The sequence below is a fragment of the Empidonax traillii genome, unplaced genomic scaffold, assembly GCF_003031625.1.
Source record: "Empidonax traillii isolate 1590-97213 ecotype Southwest subspecies unplaced genomic scaffold, ASM303162v1 scaffold1616:size82307, whole genome shotgun sequence".
NCBI classification, from domain to species: Eukaryota; Metazoa; Chordata; class Aves; order Passeriformes; family Tyrannidae; genus Empidonax; species Empidonax traillii.
In genome coordinates this window covers 6075-20615 of record NW_020956809.1, presented here as the reverse complement: position 1 = coordinate 20615, position 14541 = coordinate 6075, and the positions used below count along the sequence as shown (strand labels likewise).

Below are 14541 nucleotides of genomic sequence, written 5' to 3'. Positions count from 1 at the left end.
AGTTCCTGCCTATTTGGCAGGAAGATGAAAAATACACAGAACATGGCCAATCTGGGGAGAATTTAAATAATGCATAAGGGACCTGTTAGTATTTGTAGGCAAAATGAAGGAATCAGAAGAACAGTTATAGACTGAGGCTGAATGGATCTTAAAACACATGTGGCAAACAGCAGTTTCATTGTGGGCTCCTACTAAAGCAGCCCATAAGCTGCAATTGCAGTGGAGGGACAGGAGGGTTCAAGCAGAAAACACAGCTCCCACTGGTGGAGTGCCTTTAGTGTGGGAAACAGCCCCAAACTGCTAATAGTTGTTAGTTCTACAGCAAAGCCAGTAGAAATGTCAGGAAACCAAAGTTACAGACACCTGCAGGCAACCACAGGAAGTTCAGCACAGCTTTATGATGGCAACAAAATGGACTTTCTGACTCTCCAGGTGAGTATTTGCAGTTTAATAGTATAGAATCTCTGAACTGTTTAATTTGGAGGAATTAAGTGAAGTATTATTTTACCCTCTTTCTTTATAAGTGGAAGAAATAGGACTGAAAATGGAGTTAAAGAGTCATTTTTAAACAGGATTATCACAGACTACTTAAAAAGGTGAATTTGAGGAAAACCTCAAGACTTTTAAAGACCCGTACTGTAGAACTGCTGATTTCCCCGGGTGGTAATAGCAACAAAATGACTTAAAACGACAAGTAATACACGCTACTACTCTCAGCCATGTGGTGATAGGGTCATGCTGCACTCTGGAAAATGGCTGGGAGACATTTGGCAGCATCAACAAAGCATGAAGTGTCTCCAGGCTACACAATATTATAACTTCAACCCAAACCAGAAATAAACTAAACTCATGTATGAGGCAGTGGAGGTAATTCAGGATGGCAGTAAAAGGCAGGAAAGCAGAAATTTGTTTTAGAAGAGAGCAAACCCTCTATTTTGCCAGAACACAAAATGTGCCTGTGGAGCTTGTGATGAGGAAACTGTTTCAGCTGCTTATCACCCCTTTACCTCTTCCCTCTTCCCTTTCCCCACTGTTGTGCCTCTTCCAAAGCTCTCTACTTAATTTGGTTCTGTAAAAAGAGAGTTAGGAAAAATTAGAAAATGATACTACATTAAGCAAGGTGCAGCACCTCTCCAGAGAATAGAAAGGCAGGTGATTAGGCAGTATGTAAACACAATTCACTGCCTTATCCAGTTGTACCCAAGGCCAGTTATTGCACCACCTACTAGTAATTCATTCATAAGAATGACTAGATTATTTTGCAGAACCAGGCTGGGGAAAAACAAATATTTGTCAGACAGCTCAGCTATTAGAACTAAGAGATGGCATTTGGTCATAGTGGGGCAGGGTGGATGACAAATAGGTACATCATCCAAAATATCTGACCATCTCCCGCAGTGCATAGAAGTGGGTACTGTCCTTCTGCATTAACTGTAGTGAATGGATTGCCTTGTTCATGGCTGTACAGAAACAGAATTCTGTGTATGTCTAAAGTGATTGAAGAGTTGCTCATGCTGCCACACAAAGTCCACCTAGGATACAAGAGATGTTGCTCTTACTGCCTGGAAGATTGCACTTCTACAGGGTCAGCATTATTCTCAGTTGTCATCAAGTGGGGCTTAGTCAGGGGTGGGGATTGTGAGAAACAAAGATTGATATCTGCACAATCAGGTAAATTGCTATGTCATCAGGCATCAGTGGTACATTTCAGGTGTAAAACTCTGAAGAAATGAGACCCCCTATTTTTCTACTCTTTTGCTTTTCTTTCTACTTTAATCACAGCTATACAAAACATCATTTGTAAATCCAGTTTGTGTCAAGAAGAGGCACCAGCAACCACCTTTACGATGTCTCATGGACCAGACTTTTTTTACTAACTTGTTCAGGGATGGTGTTCCTATCCCCTCACCCAGAGGACAGTCTGTTTGCCCTGAATGCTGGCACACACTGTCTCCTAGCAGGAGCTGACAACCAAGCTCAGCAATCTCTGCTGAAGGATACCATACCATGGCTCCGTTACTCTTAATGCAGGGATGACTTCAGGTCTGTTTTTACTTAAACCCAAGATGACTAAGTGTTTACTAAAGCCAGCTGTTCTTCATGGGGTAGCTTGATAATTTTATGATGGTCCTTTTCTAATAAATCAGATGCACAGAGGAGGTAATGACAAGCAAACACATGTATGCTATCTCATAAAAACAAACAAAATATAAACAATGTAACAATATCACCAGCATGCTTCCAGACGTGCTTGCGCCTCACTTCCTAAGCACAAGTTCCTACCAAGTCCACTCAACATCACTGAGAGTCTGCCTAAATAAAATGAATCAGTGAGGGGATTACAAATGTAGCTGCTGCTGGAAAAAGACAGTGACTCCTCTTGCTCTGTCCTATTTGGGTCCTTGTCAGTAGGCTACCTCTGTTTCTGTCACGTTCAAGCCCCCTTGCCTCTACTTCCGTGCCTTTTATAGCTCTGACCTCTCCATTGGGCACCTGAACCTCTGCTATCCTGGCTCCCCTCTGGTCTGCCAGAAGCACAACCTCCTCCTTTGATGTGCCTCTTCCACTACACCCATTGACTCCCACAAACTCAACAGTAAAGCCTGCAAGATCCCCTCCTTTTCCCTGACCCTGCATTTCTAGTACAGAGAGCTTCACATCAGCTCTGGTCTCCGGGAGTTGCCAGTTCATTAACATGCCAGGCCTGTTTCAGTTTACATTTATAAGTAGTTTAGATGAATACGTAATTTCACCAAGATAATGTAGAGCTCTACCACAAACTGCATTGATGGCAGCATTACAGAGACAACCTATGGATCTTACTCTGATGAGGCTTTTAAAACAGATGTTTTCATTGATGCTTTGAAAAATAAAAGAAGTCCTAAACTCAGATGCTCAAAATAAGTAATCTTTTCTAATCATAGTAATGGTAAAAAACAAGAAAACTTCTCTTTTTTTGAAACTTCTTTGTTGAAACCAGTCCAGCCTGATATTCAAGAAGGGCCTGTAACAAACCATTTTGTTGTCAGTCTTCTTGGGCAAGGAAGCAATTTTTTCCTTCAGGTAATCATATTCTGGAAACAAGGATGCACAATTTATATCCTTATATAGTGGCAGATCATCCAGTTCAGTTGATAGAGCTTTATAAGATGCTTCTATGCTGCTATGCAGTACTGACCACTATTTTTATAATTTCCTTTGATGGCTCAAATGCTTCTTTGCTTTTAGAAAAACAAACTCAAGAACCATTCTTTAAATCAACCAATGTGACTTTTTTGAGAGAAAAAAAAGTTAGGCAAAACAGCACAAAATCTGAAAGGCAACCTTTTTGGTTCACTGTAGGTTAATTAAATACCAACATACTTTGTTCACAAGAAATTCCTTGATTTTCTTTACCAAAAAAAGAATACTCAAACTACCTTACAAAAGCTTATTATAGTCAATGGAGCCTTTCAAGACATTTTGGTGTTTTTAATCTGAACTGCAAAGAACATGATGAAACCCCCATTATGGTGACACAGGCATTTTTTACCCAGGGAAGTTTACACAAGCTGCAGCTCCAGTTACCGTAACCCTACCTCGGATCCCAGTTTAGAAGTCCCCTAGTCCCCACCAATGTCAGCAGAAATATCAGATTGGAACAGCACACTTAAGATGTTCTTTGAAATAGAGGACAAACATATGTACATGCCCTGACCCAAGGAGGATTTTTACCAGTTTCACTAATCTCTAGACCCTGGTACACATAATATGACTGCTGCAACTTGATTCCCCCAGATAATTATAAATCCAGAGAAGATCATAGTAAAATGCATGGCCAAGACTCAAGACTCCTGAAGTCTGTGTCAATCTTTTCACCTGTGTCAGTGACCTCTAGTTAGGTTTTACAGCTGCAAAGAAATAATTAGAAAAAAATGAAAGTCTGTATAAATAAGTAGATTTTCTATCTTTTCCACTGCAACTTGCTCAGTTTGTTCTTATACTTCTCTCTTTTAGAGCATATTGGTTGTTGTCTCCTAAATGCCAACAAAATGAAAAAGCTGAATATATAGCAGAACATATCTGAAGCTTGCAATAATTCCTGACAAGATGAAACAGAAACCTGGGCTCACCTTTTCATTTTTCTTCTTGAGCAGATCACCAGCTGTTGTCTCCGAGAAAACGTGCATCCTAAAGGGATTTCCAGCTCTTTTTCTATAATCACCCACCCTGCAAACTTTACGTTTTTGAACATGGTGTTTTACACTTGAATTATGGATAATTAATGTTTTCACCTTCTCAATCAGAGGCCCTACAAGCTTCTGTAGTCCAGCAACACTTTGTTCAAGTCCATCTAGTCTTTTAACCTGCTGTTCTGCATTCTTGTTTATATCACAAAGAGATTTTTTCATTTTAAGGCAAAGTCTCTTCACTTCATTACTTCTCAGTTTTTTGTTTCTTTCCATCCTTGATCCAGGTTCAGATGTTTCCGCCTTTACCATCTCAATGTCTTCTTCAATGCAACATATTTCTTGGGAAACACTGTTAAGCTTCTTAAGTACATTCTCTTGCAGAGTCAACAGCTTATCAATTTTCTGTTCAAGGGAGGCAAACTTCATATCCATGATGTTAAAACTTTCAGATGTGCTGACATCACTGCTTTCAACTTGAAGAATTTGAGGAGGTTCCATTCCAGTATCAGGCCCTTGGTTTTGCAAAGCGTTTGGATCAAATATTTTGGCCAAGTTGTTGACCATAGACGTAGAAGAGCTCTGCCTGCTGGATGTGGTCATTTTGCTGGTTTGGGTATGGGAAGGAAATGCTCTGATGATCAGCTGCTTGAGGACAATATCAGTTGCAAAGGCTTCCCATCCAGGCTGCTCAGATATACAGCCAAGTTTGGCAACTCCAGCTCAACTAATTTATAAACTACTCTCAAATATTTGACTAAAACAGAGGAATGAGAAACCCAAATTATTTAGGAAGAAAAATGTCCTTCATCCATTCTTTTTTTTACATATATATATATCTATCTGTCTCCAAATGACGTGAATATAGAGATGCATATCCTAAATGGACTCAGTTCAGTGACTTTAGCCCTAGCAGGGACTGAACTATTTGCACTCGAATGGCATTTGACAGCAAAAAGGCTACACGATACGTGAGAAGTCTTTAAGGGTAGAAACACTTTGGCAGTGGTGTTGTTGCTTTTCAAAAGCCTAGTATGTAATGTGATCCCTGCTCTGAAGAGAATAAGGGTCCTTACAGGGAACTTAAATGTGGCTGCTTGAAATTTCTATGTTTTAAGGCAAACTTTTCAGATGAAAACTTCTATTCCTTGAGAAGCCTGTTATGCCAGTCAGGAAGTCAATAGAGTGGTTAAAAAAAATATAAGAAAGAAAGTAAAATAAGAAGGAGATACTGGAATGCAAATAATTGGGAAAAAAAAAGAAAATCAGAGCCTTTTTATCTATTCTACGTCTCAGCTACCACACAGCTAGCTATACACAAGCGACTAACTTCATAGCCAATATCTTCATTTACTTCTGTATTTATCAAGACTCTGATAATTTGCCACAAATGAAGAGGCTTTATGTCTTACTATGATGTGGTCATACAATACCAAAACAGAACATTTGATAGAGACTCAGCTCTTTTCTTTGTTTGCCTGACAGTCAAGGTCTCAAAACCAGTGATTAGTATTTGTAACTCAAACAGTTTATTTAAGTGTAGGTCTGAACTGCTGAACACCTCTTATCTTGGTTAGAAAAATAAAAACAGAATTAAAAAGAAAGAACAAAACCAGAACTTCTCATCTTAAGTCAGCTATACTCCTCCAAGTGAGCAAAAAGCAAATCAGTATGGATCAGCTTGATGGAGACAGGCTGCCTCTGAAATACAAAGAAAAGGCTAACTTGGACAAATGACAGATTGACCACACATAGGTCAGTCTGCACTTGTGCCATACCTCTTATAGAAATGAACACATAAAGTCAGCCAGCTGGTTGAAAAACATCCAGACTGCTCTCTATTCAAAGGATCAAGAGCTTCTTTTGTGATCCCCGTCAACTATTTCTTTTGCCAGCCTCAGTTTCCCCATCCTTCAAAGGGGGAGTATGAGAGATAATGAGGTAAGGTACATAGTGAGTTATGAATATCTAACACACTAAATAGCCTTTCATAATTGCATGGTCTTCTCTTAATTTTAGGTGCCAAACATGTCTTTTAGAAACAATCACAGTCGAGGTTTCCAAAAGCTTCCAAAGGCATTCTCCCACAATCATTTATGACTCAACATGTAGTCAGCGTTGACAAGGATAAGCTAAATCAGGAGCTTGTTCTCTGGTTACTGCAGGTTAATAAAGGAGAAAAGTTCATAAGTACATTTGTCACCTTCTGAGATCAGCATGTTACTGCAAATGAAAGGTGAACTGTGCTCATGCATGACCCTAAAACATGAATTGAAATCTCTTCCTTACATAACAGACATTACCAAGAGGTGAAAATCATTTGTTATTGTGCACAGCATATTCAGCGAGCAGATTGAGGTTCAATTTTTTAAAATAGGAAACAGGATAGAAAGCAAACAAACAAAAAGACAAGGAGTTTAGGGATCCCTATTTCATGGAAAGCATAATATATAGGACAGCATTTTAAAAAAGACAAGTAATACCAAAGCAAAGAATAGCATATTAGTTCCAGTAGAGTAGTTCTGCTTGAACCCCTCTGGCTTCTTCTGTTCATCTCTTCAGAAACATGAACTAAACCCTCCTAATAGTTTTGTATCTGCAGAAGCCCCTGTTGGACACAAACTTCCAGAAGAGATGTTCTCACATTCGTAAAATGGCCAGGTTGGAAGAGCCATTTAGCTTGGATGAAACATCCCTGCAGGAGTTCATGGTGAACTTCCCCCTGTCCTCTGCCCCTTCTGCACAAAAAAAAAGGTGAAAGGTTTATTAGACCTTGCCACCCATTCAGCTAGGACTCCTGCTGGGGGATTTCATAGGCAAGATTTGTCAATCACAAAGATTCTCTCCAAAAGGAACATTTTGTGAAAGCAGGAACTTATTAAAAGAAAAAAGAAAAGCACATACAGATAGCAATGGTAAAATCATGTGTTATATTAGTGTGCAAAGCCACATATGTTAAGCATTTAAATCTCTCCTAACAGTTGCCCAGGGAAATGTTATGTGAAATACCTCAAACCAGTACTATAAACACTAATAAAAATTTTAAGCTATGTGAGGTAAGATCCTATAATCAAGTATCATCAGTAAAGTCCTACTGATTTATTATATTATACCACGACATACAAAAATGCCAGACACTGAAAAGGTAGAAAGCACAGTATAACCATGCTTCATTAAAAACTCATCAGTACATGTTAGCAGTTCTGTTTGAACCTCAAGTGATGTGGAAGAGAACTGGAATAGGAATAAAAGTAAAAAAACTAACATCAGCTTGCTTTCTAGGCTCAGAAAGCTCTTGCCAGTACCTTCTGGAATCTGTGATCCCTGCCTCTTGCTCTGTAAAGTGGAAATAACCTTACATATTCAGATACTTTTCAGGAGTTTAGTGACAATTAATTGTTAAGGGAAAGTGTTCTGTAAAAAAATAGTGTCATTTAAAGTATTTGAACATTTCTTTTTTTAGTGTGGTGAATCATTACAGCTACTTTACTAAATTCAGTAATATTATATGTAAATAATTTGATCCATTTATAATACCAAATACCTGAATGCACTTTTCCTAGTCATTAAAATAGTCTCTTAGCAACTGTATCTATCAATAAGGCACAAAGCTGATATAACAGCTTTCTTATTTTCATCTTGAAAATAAGCTGGATTTGCACAGCTCCAAAACAGCTAATAAGTCTGTTGGAAGTTAATGGTGTGAGCTGCAGCAATGGCTACCTTTCATGAATTGAAAACAAAGAAACACAACCAACTAAAATACTTCAGAGAGAGAGAGAAATTTCACTAGCTTTAAAGATGACACGATTTCCCATATGACACGATTTTCCATTGCCTAATATTACAATTCAGAATATTGACACTAGGCCACTGCACCATGGCAGTGACAATATCAGCCTAAGGATTGACTCTAAACCCTGGGAAATTTTCCACAGAGGTGTGACAAACACCTACTAATCAATGGATAAAATGTGTGGAGTTTGATAATCTGCCATATGGTTTTATTTCTTCTATACAACTGATGCTCCATTGATGATGAATTCTTTTGAGTGGCTTTTACATTAAAAGAATTAACCCATAGTTCACTTTTACTTTAAGTTCATTTGGAAAAGGCTTTGAAGCATCATGTACCATTTTCAAAGTGTAGTGGCATCTAAAATTTGGAAGAAATAGCAATGTAGAACAATGAATACATTGCTCCTACTGTGACTGTCATTTTTAACATGTCTGCAGACATGATACAATGAGACTGTAAGAGATGTGATAAAACTCCATCCTTCATAGAGACAAAGTTTAAGGGGCTAAAGGTGAAGATTAGACAGATTAGAGAAGTAAAGTTTTCTTTTTGATTTCTCATGTGAACTCAAACTGCAGTCAGTGTTATTTTCTCTGCACAAATATGGAAAGCTGGCTAGCATTAGGAAATTAGTACAGCAGGTCTGTTTGCTGCACTAGCTCTGCTAGCTGTCTTTCTCTGAACAATGATCCTCCAGTTCAGAGGTGCACAGACCAAAATTTTAGCACATTCTAACCCTGACCCTGAGACTAATTCAGTTGGTTAGAGCCTGGTGCTAACAACACTAAGGTTGTGGGTTCAATCCCTCTATGAGTTGTTCATTTCAAGAGTTGGACTTGATGATCCTCGTGGGTCCCTTACAAGTGAGAATATTCTGTAACCCAAAGCCTGTGAAGGGAGGAAGGACCCAATGCCACAGTATGTGGATCTCAGCCTCATAGGTATTAGAGAAAAAAAAAAAAATTATCATAGCCCAGAAGATCAAAACAGTCTCTAATCAGTAAAAAGAGCTAACATTTTGGGGTGTTTAATTTCACATGACAACTTACCCATTCAAAGAAAACCTGCTTTCTGCTTAAAAAAGCTGTTCACTAAGTTTTCACCAACTCTTGATCCTCCGATCATACTGGTGAACTATTAACTACCCTTCTTTATCTTATCTTGTCTTATCTACTGGATCCATGTTAAATGAAGTTTTCCTTGCCCTCCCTGCCTTTTTAGCCTGAGTCTTTTCTATTTAGCTCAGTTCAGCTCTTCCTTTTTCCCAATAATTACGGCCCAGACAGAGCACCTTGTAAATTTATGGCTGCTGGCATCAAACATTATAAACAAGAGTACAAGTGGAAATGTTTGAGTCGTAAGGTCTTATTCCAAATTTTTTGGGCTGTAAGCCATGTACCAGGATATGCCACATTTTGTGGAAGACTGCTATGACTGATATTTATCTGGAGAACCACTGTCATCACTCCTGAGTTGTTCCAGACAAGGTATCTCCAAAACCCCTATTTACAGTTTAATATTTTATTTTTGTGGAGGGTTGGGATGCTTTTCCCCCAGAAATAACATGCAGAAATAACCTGCCATGCATGAGATGGCAGCACATGTATGATGCACACTCTATATTCCAGCCATTCCAAACTCATATTTGTAAACAGCAGAGGTTCCCCCAATATTTCTGTACCTATGTCCTTGTAAGGGTTAGGTTTGCATCAGTTGTACATTTAAGGGAGTGGGGTGCAGGTATGTGAACAGTTAGCTCTGATCTACAAGTGACAATTTAGACCTGGCCAATGTGACCTCCATCTTTGGAAGAACAGACTTTACAAAACAAACCTCTCTTGATCACTCAGAGGTGAATTATATGAAATTCTATGCAATCTAGGTTAGAGTGGGTAGGGCATGATGTGTTTCAAGTTATACCCATATTGAATCTTCCTGCACATTTATTACTAAAATCATGGAAAATTCAGCTGTCTTTATGCAGCTAAAAGACAATGTGGTGCAAATACATTTCTTGAACTTGTATAAAAGTTTGTCTCCTACGTTCTCAAAAACATACATTGCTGAGTCTTCCATGACTTCTCTAAGCAACCTGTTGCATTGCTAACAATTTTCTCTGTTAAGAGTTTTCCTAAAGCATTACCTAAAATTCCCTTGGTGCAATTGAAGCTGATTTCTTCTTGTCCCATCCACTGATGACTAGAGTAATTTATTCTCTTTTCCAAATACTTGAATTTTATTATTGCAATTCCCTCTTGGTATTCTCTCAAGTATACAGTTATATTGTGCACAAAAATATATTACCATTTCCTAGAAGTGATCAGCATTGAGAAAAACAGGGAAATTTTTGTCTTGAATATTTTTCTTGAGAAGTTTCCTTCCTAGATGACAAGGATTTGAAGATATTCAATGTGTTTGTGTACATATAATAAATGCCTTTGTGAAAATGGTACAAGTTAACATCTTACACTGTATCTCCCAAAAAAAGATGTAAGATTTGGTTTTCCTTTGAACATATAGATCTCCTCTCCTATGTAAAAAAAAAAAAAAATTGATTAAATCTCTAAAATAAAATCTCAATGCAGATAAAAGAAAAACAACAATTCATAAACAAACAGCAGGAGTCAACTTTTCAGAAGCTCACAATAAAATTACTGTCTACTGTTTCATACTTCAATGACTTAAGACCTTTCGTAAGATTACCCTTATCTACCATTCTCTTACTTTTCTGCTGCCTATTCATTAATTTTTATTCTTTTCAGTGTTTAGTTCATGTCTTATATATCCCAGCCCATATATGTGGAACTTTCATGTTCTTCTTCCTTCCTTAAAAATTAATTCCCTCCCGCAATCTTGACCACCTCTTTGTCTTCAGCGTTTATCCTATGGTTGATCTGTTTTCACTTAATGAAAACTCAGTCATAAACTAAGAAAGGTCAGGGAATACCTGCTAGCCTACATTTATGAAGCTCTAGTTCAAATTAACCATTCTAATGCTCTATCTTTTACGAGTAAGAAAAACAAACAAACAAACAAACAAACCAAACAACAAACCACTCCTCTTTCTGAAACTCTGATTAAGAGAGAAAAAGATTTTTTTCTCTGATCTTCCAAGCAGATGCATATCTTGTGGCTGGACTGGCCATAGCACCTAGTAGAGAAGTTCCAGTAGTATCTTTTATATCTGAATCACCAATTGTCTTTTTTTATTTTTCCCTATTGTGATAGTGGTCAAAAACTGTAGACATCCCAAGCAAAGACATCTGTCTCTTTTAATAATTTGCAAATAAGGTGTTTTGAAGAAAACCATTATATCATGCACAGAATATTTCTGTGGATGCCTCAGTAAGATTCATATCCCAGTAAGCCTCAAAGAAGAAACAATTTGAGACCGGGGAACAGGAAAGCCACTATTTAAAATATTCAAGGATTTCTTTGTGCTAGGCACAAAGCAGAGAACACTGGTACACAGTAGTGCATGTGAGAGCCAATGCAGGTCTGCTCTTTCTCTAGTACATAACAACAGCTCCCTGAGAAACAATATAAGCTTACAGCTGGTCAGCTCTGAAACAGATTAGAAAGCAAGCACGAAAGCTATGAACCAGATTCAGAAAGCCATGGTGTTTACTGAAAGTTCACAGATGTCCATAATGATAGAACAGAGAAACCATTCTCTTCACCCTGCCTTCTTCCCTCTCACTCTTCCCAATCAAAAAAAAAGATACGTCAAGATAGATGAGGGAATTTGTCCAAAATTATATATTTCTACAGTCAGCAATCATGTTGGACTCTTTCACTGTGGGGGCTGAAATAATTGTATGTCTAAGATTAAGTGACATACTGTGTCATAAGAGATATACCTTTATGGCTCCTCTGGGGTCTGCCCAAAACACTTGTCTGGAACTCTGCTTAAGGTCAGAAAAGGAAACAGCTTCATACAGTGCAGAAGCATACAGCAAGAAAAGTCTGGCACTGAACTTCACGAGGTAGGGCTAGGGAATTTACTGCTCCACAGGGCTCTCTGCACACAACTACTCTACAACCTGCTAATTAATTATGAACTCTGACTTTCTTTACTATAATGACTCTGGTAACTAAGTATCCTGGACATACTGTAGTGATAAATGATAAGAGCAGGTCCCTGAAGCAAACTACAGAGATATTCTGTTACAGTTCAGTGATCAATCTGCAGAAGTCTGGTACTGGTCTTTTAGATATACTACCACCTTCAAATTTTGAGCCTTCCTGTAAGCGTTTCTATGGCCCCTTTTTGCAGAAAAAAAAAAAAAGGTTAATTGACCCGTATATCCCTCTGAAGAAAATATCCTGATCTTTGAAGATGAAAATGATAATAGAAGGCACTATTCATATTCTGGGGGTGAGACCTCTTGTACTCTGGAACTCTGCAGATCTCTTACATGTGGAAAAGCATTTGCACAGTAAAAGCAGTGCAACTGCAAGTTGCATGGTGCAGTATTTACCCAGGTCAAGCACAGCTAACTCACACATGGTATCCCACTGTTAATGGGTTTCTTTGGATGAATAAGAACTGCACAGCACATAAAAAAGCCACCAAAATCAGCATCTCTCTGTTTAACAGCTGAAGTTCAAAGCACTTCAACATGAAAGTGCGCGATGCTCTTTCACTGAGGGTTGGTCTCCACTGTCATCTCCTGCTGTCAAGATATCACATCAAGAGTCTCACCTTTGCTTAGCTGTCCCCAATTAACTATACTAAAAACAAAACAAACCTCAAAACCCAGAGTTTCTTACGGTTGAAAAATACTGTGTGATAAATTACCCATTAATAGCCTAAAACTCTATTTCCAGGAAGCCTGCTAAAAGGAAAATTCCTGACTTTCTGAGGCTAAAGCAGAGGTGTCATAACTCTGAAACAGAGCAATGAAAGAAGTACTGTCTCCAGGTGCAGCAGGAGCTGTACCTCATTTCATCTGCTGGGTAGACTGGTTAAAATCTTTGGTTGCAATCCAAAACTTTTTGGCAGCTAGCATCCTGTATTAAAATTTATAAACCACGAAAGGCCTTTTCTTACAAAAAAGTTAATTCAGGATGGATAGGCTGAAAAGACTTGAAAGGGACAGTCATCAGAAGTGGCTATATGGAAAATTGGATGTAAGTAACACCTTTCACTCCATCAGAACATACTAAAAATACAGTAAATGCAATTTCAGTGAGAAAGGGAAACTGTGCTGATTAAAAGATCTTTAAAAGAGCTGTGGAGAAGAGCCCCAGAGGTGCCTGGTCTGTTGGGGGGTAGAAGTTCTACAAATTATGTATTATCCTCTCCAGAAGACACATACTGATAGCTCAGTTTCCTTCAAGTTGCAAAAAGCTTACCTTCTGTCCAGCCCACAGTATCAGAGCCTTAGTCAGAAACAGTGGGCATCCTCTGCCCTCTCAACAGGCAGCACCAATAGAAAGAACACTGAAGATCCACACATGTCTGTGATCAGCTAGCTTTATGAACTAACTCTTAAAATGCAAAGGCAGTTATCTTTTGATTCACTCAGAGTTAACCTATATTCTCTGCTATAAGAGCACTGCAAAGATAACAGCCCAGGTTAGTTAAGATCCCACTGTGGCAAAGAGGAGATTGTAGTGCTCCTCTGATGAATGACTACTGATTCATTTTCACTTGTGGTGGTTTGTTCCCTGCTGCCTTCTAGTGTTGGACCGCCTATGGAACTGCAGAAGTGGGAACGAAGGCTTGTGGATTTTTGCTTGTTTGTTTTTTTGGAATAACAGTAAATGCTCTCAGATAAGCCCAATTCCTTGTCATATACTTACTGCACTAAAAAACAGGAATTCACTTATTCTGTAGGTGAGCCAGGGTACTGATTATTTATCCAGGCAGTCTCTGCTGAAGCAAACATTTTTTTACTAGTATCATCACTGCAGCCAGAGTTGAAATTAAACAGACTTTAACCAAGTAAATCAGCACAAAAAGCTGTGTGCAGAAAATACCTTGACTTATCTCTTCTTCTTAAAAATCTAGTGTCAGAAAAAGTTAAATAAATGGAACATTCGTATTAAGCATCAATGTCAAAATCCAGGACTGTGTAGAAGAAGAAGGGAAAGCACATGAGATGCATATACTGGAAATTAGTGTTTTTAGGGAAGGGGCAATTTGAGCTTATTTCATCTGTACAGTTGGCTAATTCTGGTGAATGTTTGTTGATATTTTAATGGTTTGTAACTTGTGTCTGGCAAGTTTCCATAGCATAACTTTATTCTTTAGGGATGAAGAATTCAAAGGAAGGATGCTATCTGAAATTTAATCTCTGAGCTACAAATCTAGGAAGATAGGTATTACGGTGGTTCTCCCCTTTCATCTGTCTGTTTTCTACCAATACAAATAGCCCATTCTTCTCAATTTTATGACAGAATGAACGGACATGAGATAAATAAAAGTCACAGAAATCTTTCTCCCTGCCTTCCTGTCCTGCCCAGGGTGCACATGCTAATACCATTTTGCACTGGTGGATATTTTCAGCAAGAGAAATGCCTTTTAACCACATGTCTTCTTTTTCAGCTATTTTCTTCCCCCTTAAA

At 38.4% G+C, this 14541-nt stretch overlaps 1 protein-coding gene across 1 annotated transcript in view; it reads right to left on the bottom strand.

Moving 5' to 3' along the window:
* The window catches only part of LOC114070606 (myosin light chain kinase 3-like), a 26825-nt gene extending 22032 nt beyond the window's left edge, over positions 1–4793 (bottom strand). The window contains exon 1 of the mRNA XM_027908125.1: positions 4113–4793. Within this exon, the coding sequence (XP_027763926.1) occupies positions 4113–4772 (660 nt within the window). The 5' untranslated portion in view covers positions 4773–4793. The remainder of the gene's footprint in view (positions 1–4112) is intronic.
* Positions 4794–14541: the final 9748 nt, after the last annotated feature.